General features: G+C 50.4%; 1 protein-coding gene across 1 annotated transcript; it reads left to right on the forward strand.

The window, feature by feature from the left end:
* Nucleotides 1–1,230: 1,230 nt before the first annotated feature.
* On the forward strand, nt 1,231–7,682 carry LOC148123884 (FAST kinase domain-containing protein 4-like). The gene is made up of 4 exons (XM_087918175.1): nt 1,231–1,469; nt 3,625–3,733; nt 5,362–5,476; nt 6,569–7,682. The coding sequence occupies exons 2-4, from the start codon at nt 3,633–3,635 to the stop codon at nt 6,668–6,670; spliced, it is 318 nt and encodes a 105-aa protein (XP_087774301.1). The 5' UTR covers nt 1,231–1,469; nt 3,625–3,632; the 3' UTR covers nt 6,671–7,682.
* Nucleotides 7,683–13,050: the final 5,368 nt, after the last annotated feature.

Raw genomic sequence — 13,050 nt, forward strand, 5'->3', positions numbered from 1 at the left:
TAGAAAAAGGGCAGGAGAGGGAGGGAGGAGAGGAAGGAAGGGAAGGAAGGAAGGAAGGAAGGAAGGAAGGAAGGAAGGAAGGAAGGAAGGAAGGAAGGACAGAAATAGAAAGAGGGCAGGAGAGGGAGGGAGGAGAGGAAGGAAGGGAAGAAAGGAAGGAAGGAAGGACAGAAATAGAAAGAGGGCAGGAGAGGGAGGGAGGAGAGGAAGGAAAGGAAGGAAGGAAGGAAGGAAGGAAGGAAGGAAGGGAAGGAAGGAAGGAAGGACAGAATAGAAAAAGGGCAGGAGAGGGAGGGAGGAGAGGAAGGAAAGGAAGGAAGGAAGGAAGGAAGGAAGGAAGGAAGGAAGGAAGGAAGGACAGAATAGAAAAAGGGCAGGAGAGGGAGGGGAGGAGAGGAAGGAAGGGAAGAAAGAAGGAAGGAAGGAAGGAAGGAAGGAAGGAAGGAAGGACAGAATAGAAAAAGGGCAGGAGAGGGAGGGAGGAGAGGAAGGAAGGAAGGAAGGAAGGAAGGAAGGAAGGAAGGACAGAAATAGAAAGAGGGCAGGAGAGGGAGGGAGGAGAGGAAGGAAGGGAAGGAAGGAAGGAAGGAAGGAAGGAAGGAAGGACAGAAATAGAAAGAGGGCAGGAGAGGGAGGGAGGAGAGGAAGGAAGGAAGGAAGGACAGAAATAGAAAAAGGGCAGGAGAGGGAGGAGGAGAGGAAGGAAGGGAAGGAAGGACAGAATAGAAAAGGGCAGGAGAGGGAGGGAGGAGAGGAAGGAAGGGGAAGGAAGGACAGAAATAGAAAAAGGACAGGAGAGAGGGAGGGAGGAGAGGAAGGAAGGGAAGAAAAAGAAGGAAGGAAGGAAGGAAGGAAGGAAGGACAGAAATAGAAAGAGGGCAGGAGAGGAAGGAAGGGGAAGGAAGGACAGAATAGAAAAAGGACAGGAGAGGGAGGGGAGGAGAGGAAGGAAGGAAGAAAAAGAAGGAAGGAAGGAAGGAAGGAAGGAAGGACAGAAATAGAAAGAGGGCAGGAGAGGAAGGAAGGGAAGGAAGGACAGAATAGAAAAAGGACAGGAGAGGGAGGGAGGGAGAGAGGAAGGAAGGGAAGAAAAGGAAGGAAGGAAGGAAGGGAAGGACAGAAATAGGGTAGGAGAGAGAGAGAGAGAGAGAGATGGGGGTCCGCTAGATGACCTCTGCACTCCCTTCCACCCTCTGATTCTTCTCACTTCTCTCACCCCCTGCAGGGAACTGGACGCCGCCCGTCAGAACTCCTGGCTCAAACTCCTGCACATCAACACCACGGCCCAGCTGGAATCTCCGGGTTACGATGGGCCCTACTTACCGCCGGAGAAGCTGACCCTCCAGGATCTGGGGGTCAGCCGGACCCCCACTCCTCTCCAGACCGACGTCAACGCCATCCTCGCCAAGGTGGCCGGCAGCGAGGCGAAGGTCCATTTCGCGATTTACACCCCTTCGGCTGGAAGCTCGGTGCGAGGACCCCCAAGTGTCCCAGCTCAGTTTGGGGGTGGTGGTGGTTAGGGTGGACCCCACTAAAGTTGGGGAGTGGCTTAGCTCCCCCAGCTATCTCAACTTGCAGCTCCTGAATGCTCGAAAAAACTAGTCATCAACTTACGACACAGTTGAGCCCAATTTCCATCTCTAAGTGAGACCTTGGCTGTCTTTTTCCCACCTTTCTCACCCTGGTCGTTAAGTGAATCCCCCGCAACTGGTCAGGTTAGTTCAATTCAGATTTGTGAGTACTTAAAAACCAGAATGTAAAACTTTTGAAAGGACCTTTAGAGGTCCTTTAGTCCAACCTCCTGCCAGGAGACCCCTCTTTAGAGGTTGTCCGCTAACGACAGCTCACAAGGGCCGTCGTTAAGCTAGAGGCTTTCAAGGTTTTGGGCTGGCCCCATCTTGAATGGCTTTCCTGGCTGCCCTTGTTCAGTGAATCTCTGCAACGGGGAAGTGAGCCATGCAGTCATTAAGCGAATCCTTGACACATGGCTCGTCGTCCTCCCACCCGCGATGCCGCAAATGTCATAAATACAAGTCACTGGACAAGCGTTGTAAATTTGAGCGTGGGACCGCAGGTCCTAAGTGTGAAAAATGGCTCTTTTTTTCATTGAAACTTCAGACCATCACTAAACGATCCATCATAACTCAACTGCCTGAATACCATAGTTAAAATAATAATAATAATAATAATAATAATAATAATAATAATAATAATAATAATAATAATAATAATAAACAACTATAGGGAATTTTTGAGCGCAAGCAGCCATATCTCTGCTGAATTATTTCTGATATTCTGAATTGCAGGTAGGCCTCGACTTACAACCATTCGCTTAGTGATGGTAAGTGTGTCCCTTTTTTCAGGGCCGTTGTAACTTGGGATGGTCACTAAACAAAGCGTCGTAAGTCACGGAGTAGCTGCTCCTCTGGCGGGCCTGCAACAATTCCCAAACCCTTCAACTGTTACACTCTTCCTAGAGAACCTGGTCCATACCTTATCAAAATCCGGCTTCCCGTTGACTTTGCTCTTTGGACAGTCATAAAAGTGGATCGCATGACTCCCCTGGACTCTGCAGCCGTCATAAATACAAGTTGGTTGCTGACTTTACTGTGGGGACACTGCAATGGTTGTAAGTGTGAAAAACGCCCCTTTTTTTCAGTGCCATAACTTCGAACTGTCTCTAAATGAGTGGTTGTAAGTCGGGGACTATCCATACCTCCTATGGACCTGCAGTGGTTCCGAAACCCATCATCCACTCTGCCCCATCTCCTTAGAAGCTGAACAGATTTGGGCCTCCTGGCTTACCTTACACCCTGGGCTGAGGTCTCTGTTTTCGTTTAGTGACCATTCAAAATTATGACGTCCACACATAAAAAGGGATTCAGGGAAAGTCCTCGCACTTACGACTGTTATCACAGTCACATGCTCCAAATTTGGGCACCTGCCACGTACAGGTCATCTTTGGCTTGCCACCGTTCGTTTCATGACGGCGTTCAACAGTTAGGACGGCCGCACGAAAAGTATTTGGGGAAAGTCCTCACACGTACGACCGTCCCCTCCATCACACGCTCCAAATTTGGACAACTGCCTTTAACTGCGCTATTTGTTTAGCGACCGTTCAAAGCTACCAAGGCCCCGAGAACAGCGACTGAGGACCGTTTTACACACTGAACGACTGCTTCCCAAGTCGCATGATCCGAATTGAGCGCTTGGCAAAAACAACTCGTATTTATCACGGTCGCAGTTTCCCTTGGAGCGACATTCCGAGGAGCGACGTCGACGGGAAGACAAAATTCACTGAACCACTGCAGGTGTTTGCTTAATGTAGGAGTCGGCCACGCAGGGTCTCTAGAGCTGCATGTGGCTCTTTCACCCCTTTGTTGCTGCTCCCTATCGCCGATTGGCACCACAATTTTGAGGCGAGCTTCCAGTTTCGGGGCCGGTGTGGGGGAGAAACCTGCACAGCGCACCAGGAGAAAACTCTACTAATGGCTAGAGCCAGACAGGTCGTAAGATGGGACGAAAACTCCCTTTGTTCAGGGTCTCACTTAGCGATGTAAATTCGGAGGCGCCCTCGTGGTTGTAACTTGAGGACGAAGAATCCACTCCTCCTCTCTTTTGTAGATGCTGAGATGATTTTGGACTCTGAAAACAATCCGCTCCCCGTGGCCGAACAGGACGCTTTATCCGTGGACCGACCTGCCAAAGAGATTTTGGAGTCAGGGGTCAGAAGGTGAGACACCCCCGCCTACAGGTAGGCAAAAGGGGGAGAGGAGGATCCCCCCGCCACCCAAAATAGCTAGGTAATAAAAGGAACGTGGTTGAATCCGGAAACTGAAAAGAGCTGATGCAGAAATGGCATCAGTGCTGGAAGGAGGAAGAATTAATTAACTTACGGTATATATATATATATACAACCTCTTCTTTTAGCTCTGCTTGATTTTTCTTATTTTTCCCTCCCTTCTCTTCCCTTCCCCTTTGCCCTCCTTCCTTCCTCTCCTTCCTTTCCTTCCCCCCTCCCTACTTTCCTTACTTCTTTCTTCTTTTTCTTTCATTTCTTCCTCTGTGCTTCCTCCCTCCTTCCTTCCTCTTTGCCCTTCCTTCTTTTTCCTTCATTTTCATTCTTCCTTCCCTTCCTTCCATTGTGCTTTTTCCCTCTCTCCATTCTTTCCTTCCATGCCTCCCTCTCTCTTCTTCCTTCCTTCCTTCCTTTCTCTTTGTCCTTCATTCCTTTTCATTCACTTTTTCATTCTTACTTCCCTCCCTTCCTTTGTGCTCCTTCCTCCCTCCTTTCTGCCTTTCCCTTCCTTTCCTTCTTCTCTTTCTTCCTTTGTGCTTCCTCCTCCCTTCCATACCTCCCTCCCTTCCTTCTCCCTCCTTCCTCCCTTCCTTCCTCCCCCTTCCTGCCATCCTTTCCTTCCTTCTTCCCTCTCTTCCTGCCTTCCCTCCCTTCCTGCCTTCCTCCCTCCTCTTTTCCTTCCTTCCTTCCTTTCCTCCCTCCCTCCTTCCTTCTTTCCTTCCCTCCCTACCTCCTCTCCTTCATTTCCTTCTTTCCTTCCCTCCCTCCTTCCTTCTTTCCTTCCTTTCCTCCCTCCCTCGTTTCCTTCCTTCCCTTCCTTCCTTCCCTCCTTCCTTCCTCCCTCCTCTCCCTCCTCTCCTTCCTTTCCTTCCCCCTTCCATCCCTCCCTCCTCTCCTTCCTTTCCTTCCTCGCTCTCTCCCTCCTTTCCTTCCTTCCTTCCCTCCCTCCTTTCCTTCCATCCTTCCTTCCTTCCTTCCTTCTTTCCTTCCCTCCTTCCTTCCTTCCCTCCCTCCCTCCTTTCTTTCCTTCCTCCTCCCTCCCTCCCTCCCTCCCCTCCCTCCCTCCCTTCCTTCCTTCCTTTCTTCCTTCCCTCCTTTCCTTCCTTCCTTCCTTCTTTCCTTCCTCCTTCCTCCTCCCTCCCTCCCTTCCTTCCTTCTTTCCTTCCCCTTCCATCCCTCCCTCATCTCCTTCCTTTCCTTCCTCCCTCTCTCCCTCCTTTCCTTCCTTCCTTCCCTCCCTCCTCCTTTCTATCCTTCCTCCCTCTCTCCCTCCCTCCCTTCCTTCCTTCCTTCCTTCCTTCCTTCCTTCCTTCCTTCCTTCCTTCCTTCCTTCCTTCCTTTCTTCCTTCCTTCCTTCCTTCTTTCCTTCCCTCCTTCCTCCCTCCCTCCCTCCCTTCCTTCCTTCTTTCCTTCCCCCTTCCATCCCTCCCTTGTCTCCTTCCTTTCCTTCCTCCCTCCTCTCCCTCCTCTCCTTCCTTCCCTCCCTCCTTCCTTCCTTCCTTCTTTCCTTCCTTCCTCCCTCCTCCCTCCTCTCCCTCCTCTCCTTCCTCCCTCCCTCCCAGGGTGGCTTTCCTCCTCTGGGAGTTCCCCAACTTCAGCAGCCGAAGCAAAGACCTTCTGGGGCGCTTCATGATGGAGCGACGGCATCTGCAAACAGCCGGCTTCGTGGTTGTGGAGGTGAGTCTGGGAGGGGTCGGCCACCGGCTGCCGTTCGTGATTCGGGACACCCCACCCCCACTTCCTAAGAAGTACAGGCCAGGCTTGACTTACGACCACCATTCAGCCCAGAGCGCAGTGAGCTTTGCGCCATGTTACGATCTCTCTCTCTCTCTCTCTCTCTCATTGATGTGTGTGTGTGTGTGTGTGTGTATACTATCTATCTTTATCATCTATCTTATCTATCTCTATCATCTCTATAATCTATCTTTTATATCTATCTATATCTATTTCTATCTCTATATTATGTATCTTATCTATCTGTCATCTCTATTTCTATCTCTATCATCTAACTATATCTCTGTATCTATATCATCCATCATCTCTATTATCTCAATATATGTCTGTCTCTCTATCATGTCTTATCTATCATTATCTCTTATCTATCTATCTATCTATCTATCTATCTATCTATCTATCTATCTATCTATACCTTATCTATCTATATCTCTATCATCTATCTATTTCTATCTATCTCTGTATATCATCCATCATCTCTATTATCTCGATATATATCTATGTCTTATCATTCTCTTATCTATCTATCTATCTATCTATCTATCTATCTATCTATCTATCTATCTATCTATCTCTATATCATCTATCTCTATATCATCTCTATATCATCTCTATCTACCTCTATCATCTGTCTGTCTATCTCTATCCACCTAATAAAAAGAAACAAAACATGTAATGGCAAGGGGTCCACCTCTTCTCCAAAGCCTCAGCGGGCAGGGCAAGGAACAGCAAAGGTAAACTAACTGAGCAGAGAAGCAAACCTGACGGTATGAGGCCGCCTGCTTGAGCAGCGTTGTTGGACTAGATGACCTCCAAGGACCCTTCCATCCCTGTTCTTCTATGATTCTGTCAGGGTTTCCAGCTCGAGCAGGAGGTTGGACTAGTCACTAGAAGGTCACTATCCTATGATTCCGTCAGGGTTTCCAGCTCGAATAGCGGGTGGGACTAGATGACCTCCAAGTCCCCTTCCCACCCTATGATTTCCCCGACCTTCCCGGAAAATCCGAATCGTCTCTTTTTTATTTCCCTCCCCAGGTTCCTTACCACGAGTGGTTCAACCTGAACACGGAGTGGAAGAAGACTCAGTATCTCAAAGACAAGATGCAGAAAGCGCTTGCCACAGACTTGGCGGGCTAGGGACTTTGCAACGGCGTGTAAAGTGCGAGGAAGTGAAATTAAGGGTGGAATTAAGATGATTGTTTTGTACAGAATCGGCTTCTCTTTCTGGGCTTCCTGGATTTGGAGGGTTCGAAAAGTCTCCTCGGAGTGAGGAGAAAGGGGGAGTGGGACCATCCTCGACTTACGACCATCTGTTTAGCAACCGACATCACAACGGCCCTCGAAACAGAGACTTTAGGACAGTTCCTCACACTTACGACCACGGTCACCAAATTGGGGAAGCTCGGCGCCCGGCACGTAGTGCTACTCCTCCTCTTCCGACCATCATGGAGCTCACAAATTTTGGTTGTAAACAAGACCTTCCGGCAAATATTGCCTCGTTTTATGACATTTTTTGCCATGGTCATGAAGCGAATCGGCACTTTTTAAAAGGGAGCCACATGGTCGTATGTCGACTTTGGTCACTGAAAGAGGATGCGGGAGGCCAGGATGTCATGAATACGAGCCGATCGCCGAGCGTCCGAATTTGTGACAGTCGTTAAGTGCGAGCAACAGTCCCTTTTCCCAGTGCCGTTGTAACTTGGAACGGTCACTAAACAAACTGTCGAGAGCTCTCTGGATTTGGGATGCTTGGCCTCCGACTCACATTTATGATGGTTGCAGGGACTTAGGGCCGTGTTTCACACTTATGACCGTCACAGCGTTCCCCTTGGTTTCATGATCCAAACTCCGACGCCTGGCAGCTGACTCGTATTTATGACAGGGGTAACGCGATCCTTCTGCAACCACCTGAGGAGCGAAAATCAACGGATAAGACGGATTCGCTTAGTGTCTGTGTGACTCACTTAACTGGGCCAGAAAGGTTCTAACTTGGGACAAAATTCACTTTGAACAACCATCTTGCTTAGTGGCCGAAACGTTGGGCTCTTTTTATGGTCGTAAGTCGAGGACTAACCTATTTGTTTTGCCTTTGTGGCTGAAAGGCTCCGAGTTCAAATTTCTCCACTTTACAATTTGAATATAAATCTGGGCGTGTCAAATTTGTGGAATCTCTTTAATCCACTTTTTTTGGGGGTGGGGGTGGGGTTGGCTCAGCAAAATGGCGGGGATCAATGGACTCATTTTTCAACCGTTGTATTGCGAGTCACCGAGATCCTGGAGCCAATCGGGCTGATTTGACAGCGTTGATTGACATTGCGGCCGGTGAACCAAAATGGGCATTTTGCCTCAGACAATCCTTGCAAGTATGGAGAAGATCGGAAAACAATCAGAAGTTGGCGGGCTGGGAGATTCTGGGAGTTGGAGTCCTCCCCTGTTAAAGCATGCCAGCCCGGGATTCTGGGAGTTGAAGTCCCCCCCCATCTTCCACCTGGCAGGTTCTCAAGATTGAGCGATGACTTCACCCATCTTAACTCGTCACTCAACAATAACTGGATTCCCAGCCACCCTTCCTTTCTTCCTTCCCTCCCTCCTTCTCTTTTTTTTCACATTTTCTTTCCTTCCTTCCATCCATCCATCTCTCTCTCTCTTTGTGTATTTATGTCTTCTTCCTCTTCCTTCTCCCTCCTCTTCCGCCTCCCTGTAATCTCCTTCCTTCTGGCACTGATTAGGTTCCCTAGTTCGATCCTCCTCCTCCTCCTCTCCGCAAACCCCATCCTTGTAGTCCTGATGATGTTCCCTAGCTGGGTCATGAGACGTCTGCAAGAAAACCAACCAGCTCAGAGAGCACCAAGGACCCATGCAGTCCTCTCCCTTCCTTCCTTCCTTCCTTCCTTCCTTCCTTCCTTCCTTCCTTCCTTCCTTCCTTCCTTCCTCCCTTCCTCCCTTCCTCCCTTCCTCCTTCCCTCCCTCCCTCCCTCCTTCCTTCCTTCCTTCCTTCCTTCCTTCCTTCCTTCCTTCCTTCCTTTTCTCCTGCTTTCTTGCTCTCCCAAACCCTTCTCCCTTCTACTCCTGTTAACATTCCCTAGTTGGGTCACAAAACGTCTGCAAGCAACCCACCAAGCTCAGCAAGCCCCAGCTTGCACCCTGAGCCTCACTGTCCCCTGGAGGCCAAGATCTAACCGTCTTTTAAGGTTTGATGGTGACCAGGATTGTGGGCCCGTTGCAACCATGACACCTTAGTAGGCGGACCACAGTTTCATGTGGGGTTATGTATCAAGTCCCGGTTCATCAAATCCCTCCTGCTGCATCCCCCCCCCCCCAAAAAAACCAGTGTCCCCCCCCCAACCAAGCAACCCCTCCCCCAAATGCGACCCTCATTCCCCCACAAAAGGACACACAAGGGTGGCAATGCACAACACCACACCACCCCCACCACCTCTCTGGCTGCTCTTTCCGGGTTTCTGTTGGGTGGTTGGCGGAAGGGAAAAGAGGGGAGGGGGGAAGCAGCCCCCAAGTCTGTCATTCCCTAAGGGTCTCCTGCTGAGCAGGGGGTTGGGCTAGATGACCTCCCAGGTCCCTTCCCACTCTGTGATCCTACGAGAGTCTCCTGATGGAGCAGGGGGTTGGGATAGATCACCTCCCAGGTCCCTTCCAACTCTCATCCACCATCCCTAAGCAGGGTTTCCCTGCCTGTCGCCATGGAGATAAAAGGCCGGAGGACCAGGAGGCAGTTGCCATAGCAACCACCGGGCATTGACACCCACCAAGGCCAATGGAATGTTTCCTTCCTGGGTTGCCGAGTCCCCGACACACCCGTACACACGTCACAAGGGGGAAAACACGCTAAGCACGCGCCCAGTGGTCGTTTTTGCAAGCCACCCGTCGGCTTTCTTAAAGGACACTCCGGGCTGACAGAACCGGCATTAAACCATCTTTTACGGTGCCGACCATTCTTTTCAGAGCCATGGAAAAACCATCTGGAATTAAATTATGGTTACGATATTTATCAGACTTTCAGAAGGCAGAAGATGGAGGAAGGGAGGGAGAGAGAGAGAGACAGATATGATGGATGCAGAGATTGATAGATATACATAGATGATAATTAGATATAGAAATGATAGATGGATAGATTGATGATAATATCTATAGATAGTAGATTAGATAGATACAGAGATATTAGATGGATCAGGGGTCTTCAAACTTGAGGGCTTTAAGACTTGTGGACTTCAACCCCCAGAATTCCTCCTCCTCCTCCAGTCATGTTAGCTCAGGAATTCTGGGAGTTGAAGTCCACAAGTCTTAAACTTGCCAAGTTTGAAAACCCCTGAGATAGATAGATAGATAGATGATGGATGGATGAATGGATGGATAGATAATGAGATGGATGAATCGATACTAGATGGATAGATAGGATGAATTGGTAGATAGGATGGATGGATGGATGAATACAGAAACGCACACACAGAGACAGATTGACACACAGCTACAGAGAAACAAAACACACACAAAAAGACAAATCTATTGCTACACACACACACACACACACACACACACACACACACAGAGAGAGAGAGAGAGAGAGAGAGAGAGAGAGAGAGAGACTCACTGAGGCCCACAGTAACAAGCAAGGAACCCAAAACCAACAAAGGCTCACAAAAGCTCTAAGACCAAAACCCCATTTTTCTAGTTCTGGAAAGATCACAATTCGATCCTCCATGCCTTCACATCCCATCTCCAGCTCATAAAATGAATCATGAAGAGGTCATCCAATCCAGCCTCCCCCCCCCCCTCCAATTTACAATGCTGCCGCAAGAAAAGGAACAGGAATCAAGGGCCATTTTAATCTTTCAAACAGCAGGTGACAGCACTGAGCCGAATTCAACGTCCAAAATTAGATCAATCTGTTTGTTTTGTCCCAGGGTGAGAGGCCACCAGGAGATCCAAATATTAGGCTAGATCAGGGGTGTCAAACTCAAGGACCACGAACCGAATCCGGCCCACGGGGTGCTTAAGTCTGGCCCATGAGCTGCCTGGAAATACCAAGGGACCGGCCTGTGGTGCCTGTGGCAGCTAAAAGGGGCTGCGTGCACCCACCCACGTCTGGTTTGCACCCTCCATGGCCTCCTCCAACACTCTGCTGGTTGAAATTGGGCCAAAAATGGGCCCAAAGCAGGCTGGAAATGGGCCGTAAAACAGGCCAAAAAAATGGGCCAAAAGGGCTGAAATTAGCCAAAAAACAGGCTGATAACAGGTCCAAAATGGGCCAAAAACACGGGCCATAAAACCTGTTGAAAATAGCTGAGAAATGGCCCCCAAATGGGCCAAACAATGAATTGAAAAATGGGCCAAAAACAGATCCAAAAAAGCCAGAAAATGGCCCCCAAAACAGCCAAAAAATGGGCTGATAACGGGCTGTAAAACAAGCTGAAATGGCAAAAAACAGGCTGAAAATAGCTCAGAAATGGCCCCAAAATGGGCTAAAAAATGGGCTGAAAAACAGACTCAAAATGCTTAAAATGGGCCAATGAATGAGCTGAAAATAGGCCCAAAACGGGCCATAAATAGAACAGGCCAAAAATAGCCAGATAATGGGCCCAAAAAGAGCTGAAAAAAGGGCTGATAACAGGCTGTAAAATGGGCTGAAAATGGACAAGGAACCAGGATGAAAATAGGATGGAAACGGGTCAAAAATGGACCAAAACTAGACCGAAAATAGCTGAGAAATGGCCTTGAAATGGGCTGAAAAATGAGCTGAAAAACGGGCCAAAGAACAGACCCAAAACCGGCCGTAAAATAGGCCAAAAAAGCCAGAAAATGGTCTGATAACAGGCTATAAAACAGGCTGAAAATAGCTGAGAAATGGCCCCAAAAGGGCTGAAAAATCAGCCCAAAACAGGCCCCAAATGGCTGAAAAACAGGCCAAAAATGGGCCGTGAGGCGAAAAACTCACCCAAACGGGCTGAAAAACGGGCCTAAAACAGGCTGAAAAGGGCCAAAAATCCATGCCCCCGGAGAACTACAATGTTGATGCGGCCTCCAAGAAATCCACTTTGACACCTGTGGGCTAGATAGAGAAGCAAAAAAAAACCCCAACAGGTTTGTTGGGTCTGGTTTCAAGAGTCCAGGCAGTCTCGCCTTACAACCACAATTGAGCCCCAACCTTTCTGTTCGCGAAACAAGAACCTTTGTCCAGGGAGTGTTGCGCCCTCGGAACGCCTTCCTTGCCGTTGTTGTTAAGTGAATCCCTGCCCTTCTTCCCTGAGTCCCACGGTTGTTCAGTGAATAGGGCTTCCGCCCCCGCCACTCTTGACACTACTTGCAGAACCCTGGGACCGTCAAAACTACGAGTCATCTGCCAAGCTATCTACCTGTTGATTGTGTGACCCGGGGAGGGGAATGCTGCTGTAGTGATCGTTAAGTGTGCAACCCCCCTTTTTCCTGTAGGGCCATAGTCACTTGGAACGGTCGCTAAACGGATTGTCGTAAGTCGAGAAACTCCTGTCTGTCTCCTGTCCACCCCAAATAGCCAAAGGAGGGGGTCACACTGGGTGGAGGATAGGGGTGGGGTTGTCCACCATTGGAGTTTGAATCCGACCGGACCCCAAACGGACACGGCGGTCTCTTCTTCCCTTGGCCCACCTCGCAGGGATGGCGTGAAGCACGCCCCCCAAATCTGGGAGACCCTGTCGCATCCAGGACCCCCATGGCTACACCCCATGCTCTCCCCACCAAGGGGGACCCTTCTGCCCCCTGTCCCCCGGTGGGCTTAGGACCCCCTCTTTTTGGACAGGTTGCTGCTGCTACTGGAGACCTGCAAAAAAGCAGGGGGTGTACTGCAAACAGCCCCCTTTTGGGGGGTGCGAGCGGAATCTCCGCTGTTGAGGCTTGCACCCCCCTTTTTCTGGGGTGCAAGTGGTCCTGGGTGGCGGTTTTTGTGGGGCGCCAGCGCTGCCTTCCTGCTCAGCCGTGCACACCCCTTTGGTGGGGTGAGGGGGGTAAGGCTGAGACTTACCCCCTTTTTCGGGGTTCTACCTTTCCTGCTGTGGGTCACCCCCCCTTTTCAGGTGCCCTCACATTCTTTTCAGGTGCCACTCCTCTTGGGCTGCTCCCTCCGAGCCTCGCCCCCTCTTTTCCGGGGTTCAAATCCCCGGGCTGATGCAACGGTCCAGCCTCCCCAGGTCCCTCCCCTTCTTCTCCCCCTCCCCCTCTCTCTGCAGTGCCTGGCACACGCCTCCTCCCCCCACACACACTCTCCCTTTCCATCACCCCCACTGCCCCCCCACTCCGAGAGGGAGGGGGAGGAGGAAGCTGGACCAGAGGAAGCTCCGCCGCCCGCTGACATCAGCCGGGATGACGGAGCGCTCCGCATCCCAGCCGAGCATCCTCCAAGCCTGGATCGCCAGCCGGGCGCCCCCGCCCACCCCCACCCCTAAGCAGAGCCCTCCTTCTCCTCCTCCGCGCAGGCTCGTTGGGCTCCTGGCCGCCCCTCCCCTCCCTCTCTCCCTCCTGCCATCCCC

The sequence above is a fragment of the Pseudonaja textilis genome, chromosome Z (genome assembly GCF_049901715.1).
Source record: "Pseudonaja textilis isolate UNSWEBS1 chromosome Z, rPseTex1.2, whole genome shotgun sequence".
Taxonomy (NCBI): Eukaryota; Metazoa; Chordata; class Lepidosauria; order Squamata; family Elapidae; genus Pseudonaja; species Pseudonaja textilis.

What these genes read in the sequence shown, in the direction of transcription:
- LOC148123884 (XM_087918175.1), top strand. Translation starts at nt 3,633, where the DNA reads ATGATTTTGGACTCTGAAAACAATCCGCTCCCCGTGGCCGAACAGGAC. An exon ending in TTGGAGTCAGGGGTCAGAAG is followed by an intron (nt 3,734 to 5,361) that starts GTGAGACACCCC and finishes CCTCCCTCCCAG; the next exon opens with GGTGGCTTTCCTCCTCTGGG. An exon ending in CCGGCTTCGTGGTTGTGGAG is followed by an intron (nt 5,477 to 6,568) that starts GTGAGTCTGGGA and finishes TTCCCTCCCCAG; the next exon opens with GTTCCTTACCACGAGTGGTT.